This window comes from Channa argus, chromosome 12 (genome assembly GCF_033026475.1).
Source record: "Channa argus isolate prfri chromosome 12, Channa argus male v1.0, whole genome shotgun sequence".
NCBI lineage: Eukaryota > Metazoa > Chordata > Actinopteri > Anabantiformes > Channidae > Channa > Channa argus.
Genome location: NC_090208.1, coordinates 543,071 through 559,744, shown reverse-complemented (window position 1 = coordinate 559,744; position 16,674 = coordinate 543,071). Strand labels below are relative to the sequence as shown.

Sequence of the window (16,674 nt, the reverse complement as noted above, 5' to 3'; positions counted from 1 at the left end):
ATAGTTGGTATAAAGTGTGGTGGAATGTGAAGCAATCTGCTATAACGAAGTTCAGATGTGGTGTATGACAGCAGCAGAAGGTTCCAGATACTGTGGTAAGAATTTATTTTGGGTGTTTTACTGAGGTTAAGAATAATAAGATCAATTTCAGACAGAAAAAGATGTGACAGTTCAATGTGTATCAGGCTGAATAGAATGTTCCAGCCAAAGCTAGTGCTGCTCAGCAAGCATTGACACATGACACAAGCCTGACAGCAGTGGAAGGATTAACAGCTGGTGGAGCAGATGATGTTCCATGGTGTTCTGGATTTTACTATAGGATTTATTGACTTGAAAACAACAATCATCATCAATCAAATACTATTCCTATGTTAAAGCATGGTGGGGGTGGGGGGGCTATGCAGGGACTTCTCAGCAGTGATGATGAGACAATGATCAGAAAGTATCCAACCCAATACATGGACGCTGTTCTGCTGCAGAGAACATAAGACCTGAGACTGTGGTTGAGGGTTATCACACTGCCCTGTATTTGGGCTTCAGAATTCACTTTTTCATGGCATAGTTTCAACAAGGACTTTAAATAATTCCTTAAACAGTTTGGTCTCATGATATCATGCAGCTCTCAAAGACATAGTAGATGTGTTGACTGTGGAGGAGGACATTTGAGTAAAGTGAAGTAATTGTCAAGAAAAGTCAAGAAACCAGTTTGAGATTATTTTAGCTTTGTGAAAGTAGCCCACTGTGTACAAGGTGCTTCATGTTGTTCATGGCACCTGAATGTTACAGTGTTCACAGATCTTCTGACTGTGTCTCAGTTAGAGTTTCCAGCTTTAGAGCTTTAGAGATAGGAGTTATTTTTTGATGTCCTTTCAGCTTATATGCCCCATGAGTTCAGGGTGGCTTTTGCAGCTCATCAGGATCATTGACCGCATGTTGATTTGGCACAGTTTTTACTGTTACTCTTTACTCTTCCTGACACAATCCTCCCCAATTTCTACTGGGCTTGGACCAGGGATGGGAATGGGCTGTTTCAGTGTCTTGCCCAGGGGCGGGGATTGAACCACTCACCATGTGATCCATGGACGACTGCCTTTACCAACTGAGCTACAGTTGCTCCTGCTGTTCAGAAGCACTGAGGTTTGCTAATAGCCCATTGTAGCATTTTGTATACAGGAATCAAACCTTTACTACTGTGAGTTACTTTAAATCCTTATTTTTCATGGTTGTGTCCATTGAACCAAGTTGTTCTCTGTCTTTATTAAACAAGCAGATTTGGACTGTTTTTGTATGTACATTTCTGTCTTTCACAATAAGTGAATTTAAATTGTTTCTATTAACATCCATTGTGATTTCTAGCTCACAGATGTGACTAACAAATACAGTTTCTGGAAATATAGTTCACCAAAGTCTGTTGCAAAGTGTACATTAGCAATATAACTCACTTTTCACCATAAATTACATCATTAATCCTGTTACTGGTTAACTTCAGCCCATCAACAACACACTGTGAACTCTGTGGCAACTTGTAAATCTGAAATCTTAAGGAATCACCTCAAATGCCTAAAACTAGACCAAACAGGGAAATCAGTTATACAAACAATATTTCTATATGTCTTTGACTCACATAAAACTTGTGTTTTTATTTTTACAAATATCCAGAGGCCATGAACTGATATACAAAATTGAAAATAAAATTTTTTGTGTTCACCCAGGGAAGCTAGCTAAACTATTAAAGGCAACTATCTTTAGACTGCTCAAATCCGTTTTTATCTTCCTAAACCCGACTGGACTTCCATCAGAAAGGCTTTAGACATCCTATGGAATATGTTGTGGTTAAATTACACATGCTCCTAACATGTTTCAGACAGGAGACGTTAGTTGTGTCCGTTTCTGTCTGTGAAGCAGAGGACTGACGCTCAGTGTAGAGATGATGTTACTCTAGTTGGCTCATACACTCACTTCCGTGAAAACTCCATCTAGTGGCGTAATTTGACAATTATAATATGGAGCTTGGTAAATACACAGGAATTTGGCCTCTATACACAAAAATACACAATTGTGACAAATAATTACTGGGTGTCACACATCATCATTACTAACATGAAATAGAAACAGCTGTGGCAGTAAAATGTTTATGTGTTTCTATCGATTACGCAAGAAGTTAGTGTTGTCTCAGAGCATTGTTCAGTCATATGGTCTGTAGATAATTGTCATGAGTTTGGACAAATGAGGTAGGTAAAGAAACTAAAACAGACTAAGAACAGGAAGTGACACATGGGGAACAAAAAATAAAAGCCAAGGGCAGGAAGTAAACCTGGAAAAAAACAGGGACAAACTAAACACAGGAACCGGATTGTGATCATATGACAGACCTTAACAGACTTCAATCAGTACAGACGGCTGCAAGATTAACTGTAAGATGTACATATTATACTAGTATTGACAAAATGCATATAAACTGTTCATATAGACAGTGGTGGTCCTAGAGTGTGTTGGGGCCCCAGGCAAAAATGTATGCATCATAAAACCACTATGATAAATATGGAAAATACAAAAACAAAATACACACCACACTGCACTGCACCTAGCACAAAGGTGGATACACCAGGTTAACAGGAGTTAACTCATGTTAAATGTCAAAGTGAACAAACAGTGGAAGTTCTGTTATTTAACTCTCTTCACCACAATTAAAGCTACACTAGCAGCATTTAGCAAATGCTAACATTACCTGTTCCAATTATCACTATCTTCCTTTTTTCCCCTTTTGTAATTTCATGTTCCAAGTGATAAGATGGAGAATGAAGAAAGTGTCAGGTCAAAAGACTTAGTGCAACTAAACACAGCATGAAAAGATTTTCCCCAAAATCTATGTTACATAGGAAAAATTAATTGCACTTAATACACTACTGCAGAAGACGACAGTGATCCTACAAATACTGAAGGTTTATCTATTTGTTTTTGGTTTAAAAAAAAAGTCACTAAATCTGCCAAATTATACTGCTGCAAACATTATACATATCAACTGTATTAAATAGGAAACTCCTTTCTCAACTTTGCTTTCTGAGCATCGACCAGTGCAGTGAAGACAGAAGTGTTGAGAAACATCTTTCTGCTGTTCAGTCATCATCCTGACAACATGAAGTCTTCATTTTCCTCTCTGGTGCTTGGTAAGTCAAACACATTCTAAATTCATTCATTCATTAAAGAAATACACAGTATCAAGCTAAAAGTGGCTCTGACAGGCAGCAGGTTTTCATCACAACAGTTGACAGCAAGTTAATATAACACAACATCACAGAACATAACATGATGTAACATAATTACAGATACAGACGAACAACAATAAGGTACAATGTGGGTAATAATGTAAGAAAGGTAAACAGAAATAAGAAAAGTGCAGTTGGCATTAAAGCTATGTGTCTATCTACCTATGTAAATGTCTAAATCTTTCTCTCATATATGCAACCCCAATTCCAAACTAACATAAATAAAAACAGAATGCAATGATTTGCAAATGTCATCAATCCATATTTTATTCACAATAAAACATAAACAACATTTTAGATGTTGAAACTGAGACATTTTACCATTTCATGGAAAATATGAGCTCATTTTGAATTTGATGGCAGCAACACATCTCAAAAAAGTTGGAAGAGGGGCAACAACATGGCAGGTCAATAACATGACTGGGTATAAAGGAGCATTTCAGAGAAGCAGAGCATCTCAAATGTAAAGATGGACAGAGTTTCCCCAATCTGTGACAAACTGCATCTAGAAATGGTGGAACAATTTCAGAAAAATGTTCCTCAACATAAAATTGCAAAGACTTTGAAGATCCCACCATCTACAATAAATAGAAGGAACACTTCCAGAAATCACTGTCTGTGACCAAAGTTCACTGCCCAATCCACAAATGTAAGTTAAAGCTGTATCATGCAAAGACAAAGCCATTTATGAGCACGAAATGCCGCTGTGTTCTGAGCCGAAGCTCATTTAAAATAGTCTGAGGCAAAATGGAAAACTTCCTCAGCTGTCGTAGAAAATACATCCTCCACTGAGTCTTTCTGAGGACACAGTCAATGTTGTTCTCCCACCTCAAGTCATGAGAGATCATGGACCCCAATAATTTAAAGGATTTCACAGGATTTCTAGAGTGATGGTGTTGAACACTGAGCTGAAATCAAACAAAAACCCGTGTGTATGTTCCAGGGCTGTTGAGGTGGTGCAGGATGTAATGCAGTCCCATGTTAACTTGTCATTGCCCTGTAGGCAAACTGCAGAGGGTCTAGTAGAGGCCCTGTGATGTTTTTTAGGTGGTTCCAAACAAGTTGTTCAAAGGATTCATTTAGTTCTGTGATAGCAGCTTTCTTAGGGGCTGGAATTATGGTTGAAGGTTTAAAGGTTGAGGGCCCTTCACACTGCTCCAGGGATCTGTTGAAGATTCAGGTGAAGACTGGTTCCAGTTGGTCAGCACAGACCTTCAGACAGGAGGGTCAGACATTATCTGGGCCTGCAGACTTCCTGGTTTTCTGTCTGTGGAAAAGTCTGCTCACCTCCTTTTCACATGTGCCGAGGGCATCCAGGATGTTTGGAGGGAGAGCTGGTGGGGGAGGGAGTGCACCTTGTGTGTCTTGAGATGGAAGAACAGATCTTTCAAACCAGCAATAAAGTGCATTTTTGTTCTCCTCAGCAGGTGACCTCCTGTAATTTGTGATGTCCTGCAAAGCTGTCCACACTGCTGTGGCATCACTGGCAGTAAATCTGTTTTCCAGCTGCACATAGTTTCTCTTTGCCATCTTGATCTTATTTGTCAGCTTCTATCAGCTTCCCCTTTAGTCCTGTGAAGCTGTCTGAGTTTAGCTGTGAACCACCACGGCTTGTTGTTGCTGTAGGTGCACATCCTCACAAAAACCGACACATGATGTCACAGTGTCATTCAGTTCATCCCGGTTTTCAGCTGCTGCCTCAAAAACACTCCAGTCTGTGCATCATCATCATAATCACCTGTCTAATCTAAGACAATCCAAAACAGCATCTCTGCCATGAGTTCTGCTTTTACAAAGTTAGAATTTCTCTGTTTTTAGATTGAAACTGTCAGAAAGGTGATAATTTATTGTCGAAGTCAGTGGGTGCTGGAGTCTTACTGGATCTTGTTATAAGAAGAGATGGTTCTAATGTTTTGGTGACAAAGCCTTCACATAGAAACACTGATGAAAGGGTCCAAATCCTCATGTCCAGGAAAAATACTGGCCTGTATGGCCACGCAAAACAAGTTGTCTTACTGTCCTCTGACCTTCAGTGACATGTGTCCACCTGTTTCAGGTTTGTCAGTGCTGCTGCTGCTGCTGCTGCTGTCTGGACTCATTGTTTCTGCAGGTGAAAACCATCACTGACACTCCAACAACTCTGACTCTCCACTTTCAACTCACCCCAACCGGTCAAGGCAGATGGTCGTCCACCCTGAGCCTGGTTCTGCTGGAGGTTTCTACCGTTAAAGGGAGTTTTTCCTCTCCACTGTTGCCTATGGCTTGTTCAATGGGGAATTGACTGGTTTTCTCTCTATATTTTAGTACAAGTTGCTAACTAGGTAAACTAGGTAAAAAACTAAGTCAAATTTAATCAGACTTGATTTTCCATCACAGTTGGTGATACTGCACCAACTGCAGTATCACTTTAAAAAAAAAATCATCTTTTTCCTTCTTTATCATATCTTATTTAGCTTGTTCAAGGGGAATTTGATTGCAGGTTGCCTCCACATACTTGTATAGTCTGGACTTTATTCTGTAAAGTGCTAGGAGATGACTTTGTTGTGAATTGGCACTTTATAAATAAAGTTGAATTGAATTGAACATTTTCTCTGTTCTAATGTTTCAGTCAGATTTGGTATATTTAATTTTTTTACAGTCATGTTTGTCACTGACAAAATTCAGATTTGGGCTCAGTTCAGCTGTGATGTGGATGTAGCCAGTAAGTTCTCCATCAGTGCAGTGATGGAGGTGAAACCAAGGATGTAGAGACTCAGTAACTTTCCACCTGGTCCTAACAGTAACATGTCACAGAGCCAGTAAGGACTGATTTCATTCTCTGAGAGTCTGGATTAACACTGGACCCTGTCTCTGTTTGTGTCTCTGTTGTTCAGATCATCATCAAGTGGTCCTGAAGTTCTCTGAAGATCCTGTGCTGACAGGAAGTGATGTCACTCTGTACTGTGAAAAAAAGACAAAGGGTGATGCAGTCAAAGCTTATTTCTACTTTAATGAAACCAAACTTGGATCTGAGCCTAAGATCATGTTCACCATCAGTAAAGTCCAACAGTCTGATGAAGGTCTCTACTCATGTTCTACTGATGTCCATGGACAATCCCCTCAGAGCAGGCTGAGGGTCAGAGGTCAGGACACTGACATCACTTCCTGTTTAAAGATCTGAACTAACCTGCTGACCTGATAATAAACTGATCACTGAACCAGATTCTCCTCCTCTGTCTACAGATCCTCCTCCAACCTCTGATCCTCACACCACCACATCATCTACAACCTCTGATCCTCACACCACTACATCATCTACAACCTCTGATCCTCACACCACTGCTTCCTACGCTGCTACAGCCTTTAATACCACTGATGTTATAGCCCCCTCCTCCTTTCCTATCATCACAGTTGTAGCAGTTGTGTGTTCTCTTGTTCTCCTGATCCTGGTTCTGGTTGGATGTCTGCAGCTGTGGAGGAAACAAACAGGTATGAAAACCGGTCTTAGACACCTCAAGTGTAATCATTAAAGAAGCTTCAACATCAGGATGTTTTTTAGGGTTTGATTATCTTGCAAGAGAGAAGAACATCAACAGAGTTTCAGTTCTAATTTTCCATCACAGTTGGTGATACTGCACTTTTTCCTTCTTCTTTCTCATATCTTGCTTGGCTTGCCCCAGGGGGATTTTCTTGGGTTGCCTCCACATACTTGTATAGTCTGGACTTTATTCTGTAAAGTGCCTTGAGGTGATTTTGTTGTGAATTGGCGCTATATAAATAAAGTTGAATTGAATTGAATGTTGCACTTATAAAACTGAAACATTTCTTCTCATAGCACAGCATTGGTCTCAATGTCTTCTCCCTGAATTACATTGCTGTCTTTGTACCTCACTAGTAGTAAGAGTTCCTGAGTTTATCAAGAGATTGGGTTTCAGCACAGATCTGGACATATTTAAAAAAGAGTATATGGCAGTGGACAGAACTATGTACAGCACTGTTTGTGTTCATTTCTTTTCATCCTCTTCATTCAGGAAGGAACAGTCTGTCTCCTCCAGTGGATGTGACCTACGCTGATGTCAAAATAAGACAGACAGCCAGTGAGAAAGGTAGGATACACTAGGACTGTACTGTACTCGCTAATGTAAAATAAACATGATCAACATAAAGAAAAAAATGTTTTTTGCTCAGCAGTGGCCATCATGGGCCTTCTCCTCCTCTGTCCCTTTCCAAGAACCATTAAAAAATGGCTCACTCTAAATATTCACAAACGCCACGGGTAAGATTTAAATCAGGATCAAACCTAAACATGTCTTCAATACAATTCATTTCTGCTTATGTGTGGACTTGATTAAACAGCAGTAAGTTACTTATATCACCAGGTTTAATTTCAATGGTCTATGTTATAACCATTACATACATCCAGTTTCAGGTCTGTGTGTCTGACTGCAGGCTACACACACACACACCTGCAGGATTGAGTGGTGTGACAGTGTTTGTGTTTTAGAACATAACTGCTGTGAAACAATCAGAAAATAACAGCTGTCGTTCTCACTATCACCCCTCTCTTCATTCACTCTCTCACTCGACCACAGCCGCTCTTGTTCTCACTCAAGGCCGAATGTTACTTTTCTGTTGATGCACATAAATGTTGATGTGGACCCATGTTTGGATACATTAGCACGTTTCTTTTATACTTGAACAGCAGACGTACGTGTCCACAAGAGGAAAGTATCACTTTTAACAAAACTCAATTTGCTGAAAATGTAGAAACAAGCCAGAAACTAAATGTGTGTATTAGTGTGTATTCTTCTGGGATTTAAACCTGAACTTTTTTAAACTACAATGGCTGCAAGGGGAAGAGGAAGTAATAAGTTGGGGTGAGGACAGTGAATATGCTTTTGTGACTTGGGGAAACTTTTATTCATTTTTGTTCAGGAATAACAATTTTTCAACAGTTGTGGGAGTTGGGAGATTTCCCATGTTACTGAACCAGTAACATGGTACGTTCCACAAGCAAGGCTTCAGACTTCATCACATACTTCTTCAAAACAGTCTTCGCTTCGCGCTTCAAAAAATATTTCCTGGATTATCCAACACACGCTCCAAAGCCTCAGCATGGCAAGTCACATCACTACTGTAAAGGTAAATGTGGATTTCAAGCATAAAATGCTACTGATGAGCATTTTCCAGACCTCTACAGGAAAGCTTCTTTATCAGGAGGCTGTGCTGAGGTGTGGTTTACTGAACTGAATTTCACAGCAGTAGAAAGCACAGAATTACACTGACAAGAGAAAGTATGTGAAGCCTCTGGAGTTGTCTTGTTTTCTGCAGCCATTGCTCAGATGAGGAGGTGATGGATTTGACAGACACAGTGAACTACAATGTCCTGTCTGTTGTTGTTACTAAATAAATCTATGAATATTTTCAGAGAAAACAGGAGGTCATTTCAAACACCAAATGGTCAAACTATTTTAATTTTCATTAACCAAATAGTTTGTGTCCCATGTGAAGTCTAGTTTGCTGCCTAAACTAGACTTTTCTTAACCTTTCAAATTTTTTTTGAAATACACATCTTAAAACACACTGAAAATAAAATTAATGCACTAAAGACTCAATAGCAGCAGTACAACAAAAGAATATATTAAACATCTGTCTGAAGATCTAGACAGGCAAGAATGGTTACAATTGTTGTTCTACTTTGGCGTTTTTCTATTTTCTGGTTCTATTCCTGTTTCCTGACTGTGCTGCCATTTATAAGAAGGGAATAGGTTGCTTATTACTGACATTATCCAATTAGCTTGTTCGGTGTACAGCTCCACACAGTGAGTTTTTGAGATTTGGAAGATGTGCATGTCGGGCCTCTGTGAGTCCTATTGACATTTATGTGTATCGACGGTATAAGTATAAATCAGCCTTGAGTTGACAATGAGGGGGCAGCTAAATGGAGCTTCTATGGACAGTGATGGGCACATCCTGTTGCCTTTAAATTAACTAAGTCAACAACATCATAGGCAGCTGGTTCTCATTTTTACTTAAAGGGGTGTGGAGTAAGTGGAGGACAGGCAGTGAAATTTAGGTACAATGTCTGAAAGAACAGCTCTCAGGTGGGACTTTGATTACTTTTCTGCCCACCAGCTGTTGGTGGGGAAAAAAAGAATAATTTGTGAATGTAACCTCACTAGAGTCTGGTGTAGGTATCAGATGGGCTCAGGCTGGGACAACCAACATGGAGAAATCCTTTTACACAGTTGTCAGTTTTCAAAGAACTGAGAACTCATTTTTCTTTACCTAAAACTATTATTCCAATTTAAGCAACCATCCCAATACACACATTAAACAAGTACCTCATAATTATGCCAGTTACACAAGGAAGAAAGACGTTGTGTGTTCCATTCTTCTTCTGTTGTGAAGATGTGGCTTACAGCAAGCACACTGCTGACACATTTGACCATGATCTTGGTTTGATACCCCTAAAAGAGAAAATAGAAGAAATAGAAGATATGCCAAACATCAGCCTGAGTGAATGCAGGCCACTGCACAGCACTAAGTCTAAGATGATTAAAAACATCAAAAAAAAAAAAAAACAAGGACATAAAAGTAGCAACAACAAGTTCTGAACTTTGTGTAGATTCAACCTGTAAAGGAAAAATGGAGGAAATGGAATGAGCACATAAACTGAGACACTAAAAAAGAAAATGAACCTTAGGCTGCTGGAACTACAACTTACTAATCCCCATAATAATTATTGGTGTCCGTTTCATCTTTAATGTTTAATCTTTGAACATTAGAGGTTTGAAAACTATAGTCAAATTCAAAAGCTTTTAAAAACAACAGTTTTTTTACATGTTTCTCTTTGTGTGAGGTTTTTGGTAAGAAAGACTCAGAACAAAGCTGTGACACAAATGTTTGGTTTAAAGCATTAAATAATATTTTAAAGTGAGGATGGGGCAGTGGGGAATGGAGGATGAGGAAGGGGGTTTTGGGCCATCTGGCAGGTAGGTGGTGCAAGCGACGAACCAGCAATAGACCACAAGCAATCAGAGCCTAATAATCCTACTTTCCTTTGGGGTGAGGACAAACTATATCTATCCAGATCTGTCTGTGTGTCTCTCTGTGTCTGAGACAGACTGGACACATGTCCAGGGTGGACCCTGACAGGATAAGTGGCTACAGATAATGGATGGATGGGTGGTAACGTCATTAAATAAAAAAACAAGGGGACTTTATTGTTTAAGTAGCACGTATGTACTTCACCAGTAGAGGGCAATGCAGAAGCTTTACATTAATCGCTTAGAGAATTTGTTCTGCTTTTTGTAAAATTGATGTAGTATTTTCTGCCAGTTGCCTCATTAGAATATGTCTATTGGGAGTAATAATGCCCTGCACAGAGGCAGTGCTGAGAAACAAACAGATGTGGGGAAATGGAACATTCCTGTCTAATTCCATGTTGTAAACATAAGATGGGGATGTTCCACCTTTTAGCATCAAATTAGCTTTTAGCTTCTAACCATAGTGTTACCCATGGTATAGAGAGTCGGAATGTTTATAACAAAGAAGAAACAAAGCCAAATCTTTTTAATGCAGAACAAAGAAAATATGTCCTACTGGGACAAAAGTCCACAAACAAAAGGAAATTGTGATATGATCACATGTCTGAATTATCAATAATGTCTAAGATGGATCTGTTATTAGGGTCCGAATTTTCTCAGTGATGTTGTCTAACACACTTTTGTGATGTTTGGTCAGACTAAAGCAAGAATTTTACAATCATTGTCATGTAATGAAATTGGTGCCATTTAGAGTAAGAAGCCCTTAAGTAAGTGTAGGAGGAACTTGGCCTTTTTCAAAACTTTCTGTATAGATTGTAGAGAGAAACAGCTGTTTGTTTAGAAAAATTGGTTTTAAAACAAAAAACATTCAACTGTTAAGGTTAAGATGCTTTATTGCCTTTGAACATTGATTAAGTGAGACAGCTGATCACAAAGTTACCTATTCCCTTCATCCATTTTATTATAACAGAGGGAGGTAATATCTTGAGATTCCCCACACACATTTCTATTAATCTTTAGTTTACATAAAGATCAACGGTTTTCAGCTTGTCCCTTTAGGACTCGCCACAGCCAAACGTGTTATGCACATTGATTTGAGTTGTTTAAGTTTTGTTGTTACTCTAAAGGCTTCCATCTTTCTTTCTTCAAACAAGAAAGTCACTTGACATAAGGGGCAATAGAGGAAAGTTGTCTTCATTTGCACCGTTCAATTGTTCAAAGTAGTCGTGGCCACAGTCCATTAAAACAGTTTACTGGCATAGTTGGGGTTTTGTTTCCAGTTGTAGCTAAGCTATGTGCACCCAACACATTCTCATCCTATTGTGTCAGATATTGACGCTTCCTAAGGCATCAGATTGTGCTGCTTCATACATCCTTTAGTGTCGCATATTGATGCCACAGGTAGCCTTTGGCGTTACTATTGGACACTCCAGAAGCGCCACTATTTGATGCCCTGGGAACAACGGCATCTGGTATTTATGCTTCAGGTACACTTTAGTGTCAGGATAGACAAAAACTTCAGGGTAAAGTTAAGTTACAATATAAATTACAAAAACTCTGCAAACTGTGACAGTGGCACAAATGTACTTCCCTAACATAGTAAGCACGTGCAGCACTTCATCCATTTTTATTCATTTCTTTTTTGTCCTTTCGGCTTGCACAAGTAATTTGTTATGGAATCTTTTTTAAAAACATGAAGATCTGATAAAACCCTTATTGCCAGGTTCATCAGTGGTGAGAGACTGTGACCTGTTAAAATTCTATCATCTTTTAAATTAGGCATGTTTTTTATTTTATTTATCATGTTTGTTCCTATAATGTTAGTTTAGATCAGTAACACTTATTCTTTTTAAAGGTTTGACAGTAAGCTACAGAACATTTCCTTTCAAAAAAAGCAACTGATTTTAATCCTTAAGCTTCAAGAACAAACTTTTTAATTGTAGCTATTCCATTTTGTGGCCTGTGGTTCTCCAGTTGACGCTTTGATTTGATATACTTCCATCCTACAATGACATCTAGTGGCCATTACTCATCACAGCTGTCTCAGTAATTAAATACCTGTAGATCCTTGACATATTCTGGATCAGTTTTCTCTTTGTAGCCCATAGATTCCATCAGCATATCACCCAAATTAGCCCAGTTCTGTTTGATCTTCACCTTCATCAGTTGTGTAGGGGGCAAAACGCAGCAGAACCATATTGAAGGGGATTGTGTACATTTCCCAAGCCTGTATGATGACTATTTTAGAGTTTTACAATGAAAAACTCAGTAAATCCCCAGTAAAAAGTGATTAAGTTCTGTGTAAGCTCATCCCTGCGTTACATACACTGAGAAGCCACTACTGTCTACATCAGCAAGAGAAAATGTAGGTGGCCATGACTGACAGGTGTCAGAACACATCAAACCATGTTGTGAATTTGTAGGTGAGAGTGGTTAGAGTGTCCATGCTGAACTAAGTACATTTACTTAAATATTGGAGCCTCATTAATTAGAACAGACACTGTTTCCTTTGTACTGTGTTTTACATTTACTTTCTTTAATTCAAAGTGTAAACAACATTTATTAAACTGAAAACTGGTGAAGTATTGTGGATGAAGCAGCTGTCAGTACATAGTTTTAAAATCAGCTCCACTTTTACCTTCTGCTGTTTTTGTCCCACACCAAGTCTCTGTAGTACTGATGTTTGTCCGTAGTTTTTATTACTACAGATGTTTCTTTTTTAAAATGAGTTTCATTTCTCTGGTATGTAGCCTCCAAAATTTCCTTTTTTATTGCTACTAACTAAAAGCTCATTTAGTTAAGATAAAGCATAATATGAATGTTACATTTTCACAGTAAGTAGTCAGCAATCAGGTTCTTGATGTGGTTCTCTCCTTAAATCTGATCTCTAATAAAACATCCTGTTTCATGTAAACCTGCTTTGATGATTCGTGACTACTAGACAACTCTTCAGCTCATTGATCCCACGATGGTGGAAGGAGCTGACTCTGCACACTTGGCAGCCTCACTCCTAATATTCAAGCTCTCCTACACCATCCTATGCACTTAAATCCTAAAAAGAAAACATCATCCATTCTGTTCTCTCTTTGCTTTAAATGTTTCCACCTTAACTCAGATTTTTGCTGCTTTGTACCTCACTTGTAAGTTGCTTTAGATAAAAGCATCAGCTAAATGTCATTGTACGTGAACATCTCAGATCAAAGAAACAATTAGAGAAAGAAATAATGCATCTGCTTAAACTATTCCTAAAAATACACAATGCAAAATTTAAATGGTGGCAGACAGGATAACTGTGTGAGGTCTCTCACCAAAACTGATTTTTATCACCCAAAATATTGTCAAAGTACAGCTGTTTCTCTCTGAGTGAAACAGAGACTAATGCAGGTCTTAAATTCTGAAAGGCTACCAGTGTATGAACCAGTCCATGCTGGCAACCGATTATCTAGCAGGTCAAGCGGGCCCTGCTTAATGTCAATGGCAGGAAGGCAGCTGCCCTAAAGACATCGCACACAAACTAGCAGCTATCTTCACTGACATATTTAACAGGTCACTATAGGAAGCCACAGTTCCCATCTGCTTGAAGTCCGCAACCATCAGCCCTGTTCCAAAGTGCCCTGCAGTCGCATGAATGAATGATTATCAGCCTGTTGCACTAACACCAATAATCATAAAATGCTTTGAGAGACTGGTATTAAAATATATTAAGCCGTTGCTGCCGACCTGGACCAGTTTTGCCTATAAAGACAATAGGTGCACCGAGGATGCCATCTCACTCATGCTCCACACTGCTCTCACACACCTGAAGAACCCCCAATACCTCTGAGAATGCTGTTAATCTCAGCTCTGCATTCAACACCATCAGCCCAGATAAACTGGTCACCAAGCGGTTTTTCACAGGGAGACTCTTCTTCCTGCAGACCCTCAGGAAAACTGGGCTCCCACAGAAACTCCTCACTTACTTCTAACAGTGCACCATAGAAAGTGTCCTGAGCTATGGATGCAAGGTGTGGTTCTCCAGCTGCACCTCGGAAGAGAAGAAAGACCTTTAGCGAATCACCAATACTGCAGAAAAGATCATCTGTGCCCTATTTCACCCCTGAAACATCTACACTGTGCCCAGCTGAGAACCAGAGCTGAAAAGATCAGATCTGACTGCACACATCCTGTACAGTGTCTTTTGTCCCTCTGTTCTGGCAGGCTTAGACTGGTGAGGGCACAGACAGACTGAAATACAGCTTCTTCCCCAGGGCTGTGAAAAGCTCTGATGGAAGCATGAGCTGCAATTTGCACCTTTAAATAATGAACACTCCATCCTTTCTGTTCCTTTATTCTATTCCTTGATCCTTTAACTACTTACTTTATGTGAATCATTATCCTTAAAGGAATTTACATATGCTTCTGAGAAAGGATTGGTTTCTCAGAAGAGAAAGAGAATTTTGTTGTACAGAAATGTGCATTCACAACAAAGAATTATCAATCTATTGTCGTGGCAAAATTGACAATCTCTGGTCAGAGACAGTTCAAGTGCAGGACATCAACCTTTGGTGAGGCAACTTTTACTGTTTATGCTCTGAGCCACTAGAACAGTGAGGATTTCAGAACAACAGAAAATCTGGATGTTTTTAAAGCAAACTTCTTAAATAAAGTAAATGTTAATAAATGCATTAAATCAATTGCACAAATAAAATTTTTAAAATAAACAATGGCATAAAAGGGTTTTGAAAGGGTTTCTTACAGGAAACAACAATTAGTGTGACAAATTCACGTTTGACAAATTCAGACCTGTCAAACATAACACTTAAAGATTATGACAAAATATTCTTATCAACATATAATAGCCAGCAAAGAGATGTGTCGATACTAATTAATAAAAACATCCCATTAGTCCTCAACACACCTGTGGTTGACTCAGAAGGAAGATTTATTATTATAAATGCATCAATTAATCACACAAAGCTCACACTTTATTTACACAATACCCCAATTCACTTTCCAGCATAGCAGCACAAAGGAACAACTTACCTTCACCAGCTATTTGAGAGCCCACCTTTTTAACCTGGAGTTTAATTTAAATATTTTATTTGTGCAATTGATTTAATGCATTTATTAACATTTACTTTATTTAATTACTTTCTCTTTTGACAACTTATGTTTTATTCATCATTGTTTTTATCAGTATCAATATTTAATCAGTCTCTCTCTCCTCCTGCAGAAGTCACTTATGATCAGGTGGTCATTAAAAACAAGAGAAAGGCTGGCAGGAGGACTGGTAATCTCACACACACACACTCTACATAAACAATTTATATATATATATGTCTGAAAAGTAGAATACATTCTTCTGAATCATAGGTTATGTTTAGGTTTATTACATATTTTAAAGTAACATTTTGTTGGGCAGCACAGGATGAACAGGATAATAGCTAACAGATAATAGATGGATAGCAGAGTTTAGCCAGAGGTCTCATGATCTATAAACCCAAACACACAGACTGAGGAACGTACATGATGTGGCAGCACTGTATACATCCTGATGTATTCTGGCAGGTACCTACACACATACTGTACTGCAAGTGACTTAGATTAAATGAGCCCCATATATGATGGTTCTCACTGAAAAACTGGGTCTGTGTTTGTGTTCCAGAGCAGCCATCTGATCCAGATGTTCTGTATTCATCAGTGAGAGCAGGTAAATCACATAGACATGTTTTATACTGTGAGTGTCTGAGTATGTGAATGTTAGAAAGTATGTGAAAACAAAACTGATCAAATATGAAATAACTGATGTGATGTTTGTATCTGAACAGGAATTTGAAGCCCACACTGACACATCAGCACCTGAATCTGTTGTCTCTTACTGATGAAATAAATCCTTTTTAAATGTTGCATTGCTGATGCTTTTTTTCCCTCCATTCTTTGTGTTTATTTTTGTATTGTAGGCAAGTCACCTCTTTTACTAGAGAAAGCTTTGTATAACACTTAGAGTATTGATATGTTTGACCACCAAGTCAGAAAATAACAAGTAGAAAATCCAGTGTTTGTTTGTAGTGAATGTGATATAAAAGCCATTAGAGAGCGAGGACTTATACTGTATAACTGACCTGAAACGAAGATGACTCCTCCAATTTACAGACAGCCGTTCTTGAAGATATTCACAATTTTGACCTCAGGTGTTCATGTAACAGAGACTCAGTCAGTCAATCTACCTGGCAAACACAAACATATGGTTACATTTCCAAAGTATTAAACCTTTTCTTTAAATATACATTAAAGGAAAATCCAACATAATCTGGCCAAGAGAAGAAAACTGAAAGGTACAACTTTAATGTTTTGTGCAGAACCTCAGTAGGTTTTTAAGCTCAGTTTACTAAGAAGAAACA

At 38.6% G+C, this 16,674-nt stretch overlaps 1 protein-coding gene across 1 annotated transcript; it reads left to right on the top strand.

The window, feature by feature from the left end:
• Window positions 1-49: 49 nt before the first annotated feature.
• On the top strand, window positions 50-16,178 carry LOC137137363 (uncharacterized). Its single transcript, XM_067523542.1, has 9 exons — window positions 50-95; window positions 3,036-3,167; window positions 5,323-5,376; window positions 6,140-6,388; window positions 6,489-6,734; window positions 7,277-7,353; window positions 15,500-15,563; window positions 15,939-15,983; window positions 16,102-16,178. Exons 2-9 carry the CDS (start codon window positions 3,137-3,139, stop codon window positions 16,107-16,109), a joined length of 774 nt encoding a protein of 257 aa, XP_067379643.1. The 5' UTR covers window positions 50-95; window positions 3,036-3,136; the 3' UTR covers window positions 16,110-16,178.
• The last annotated feature ends 496 nt before the right edge of the window (window positions 16,179-16,674 follow it).

What these genes read in the sequence shown, in the direction of transcription:
- LOC137137363 (XM_067523542.1), top strand. Translation starts at nt 3,137, where the DNA reads ATGAAGTCTTCATTTTCCTCTCTGGTGCTTG. An exon ending in TGGACTCATTGTTTCTGCAG is followed by an intron (nt 5,377 to 6,139) that starts GTGAAAACCATC and finishes TCTGTTGTTCAG; the next exon opens with ATCATCATCAAGTGGTCCTG. An exon ending in AGACAGCCAGTGAGAAAGGT is followed by an intron (nt 7,354 to 15,499) that starts AGGATACACTAG and finishes TCTCTCTCTCCT; the next exon opens with CCTGCAGAAGTCACTTATGA.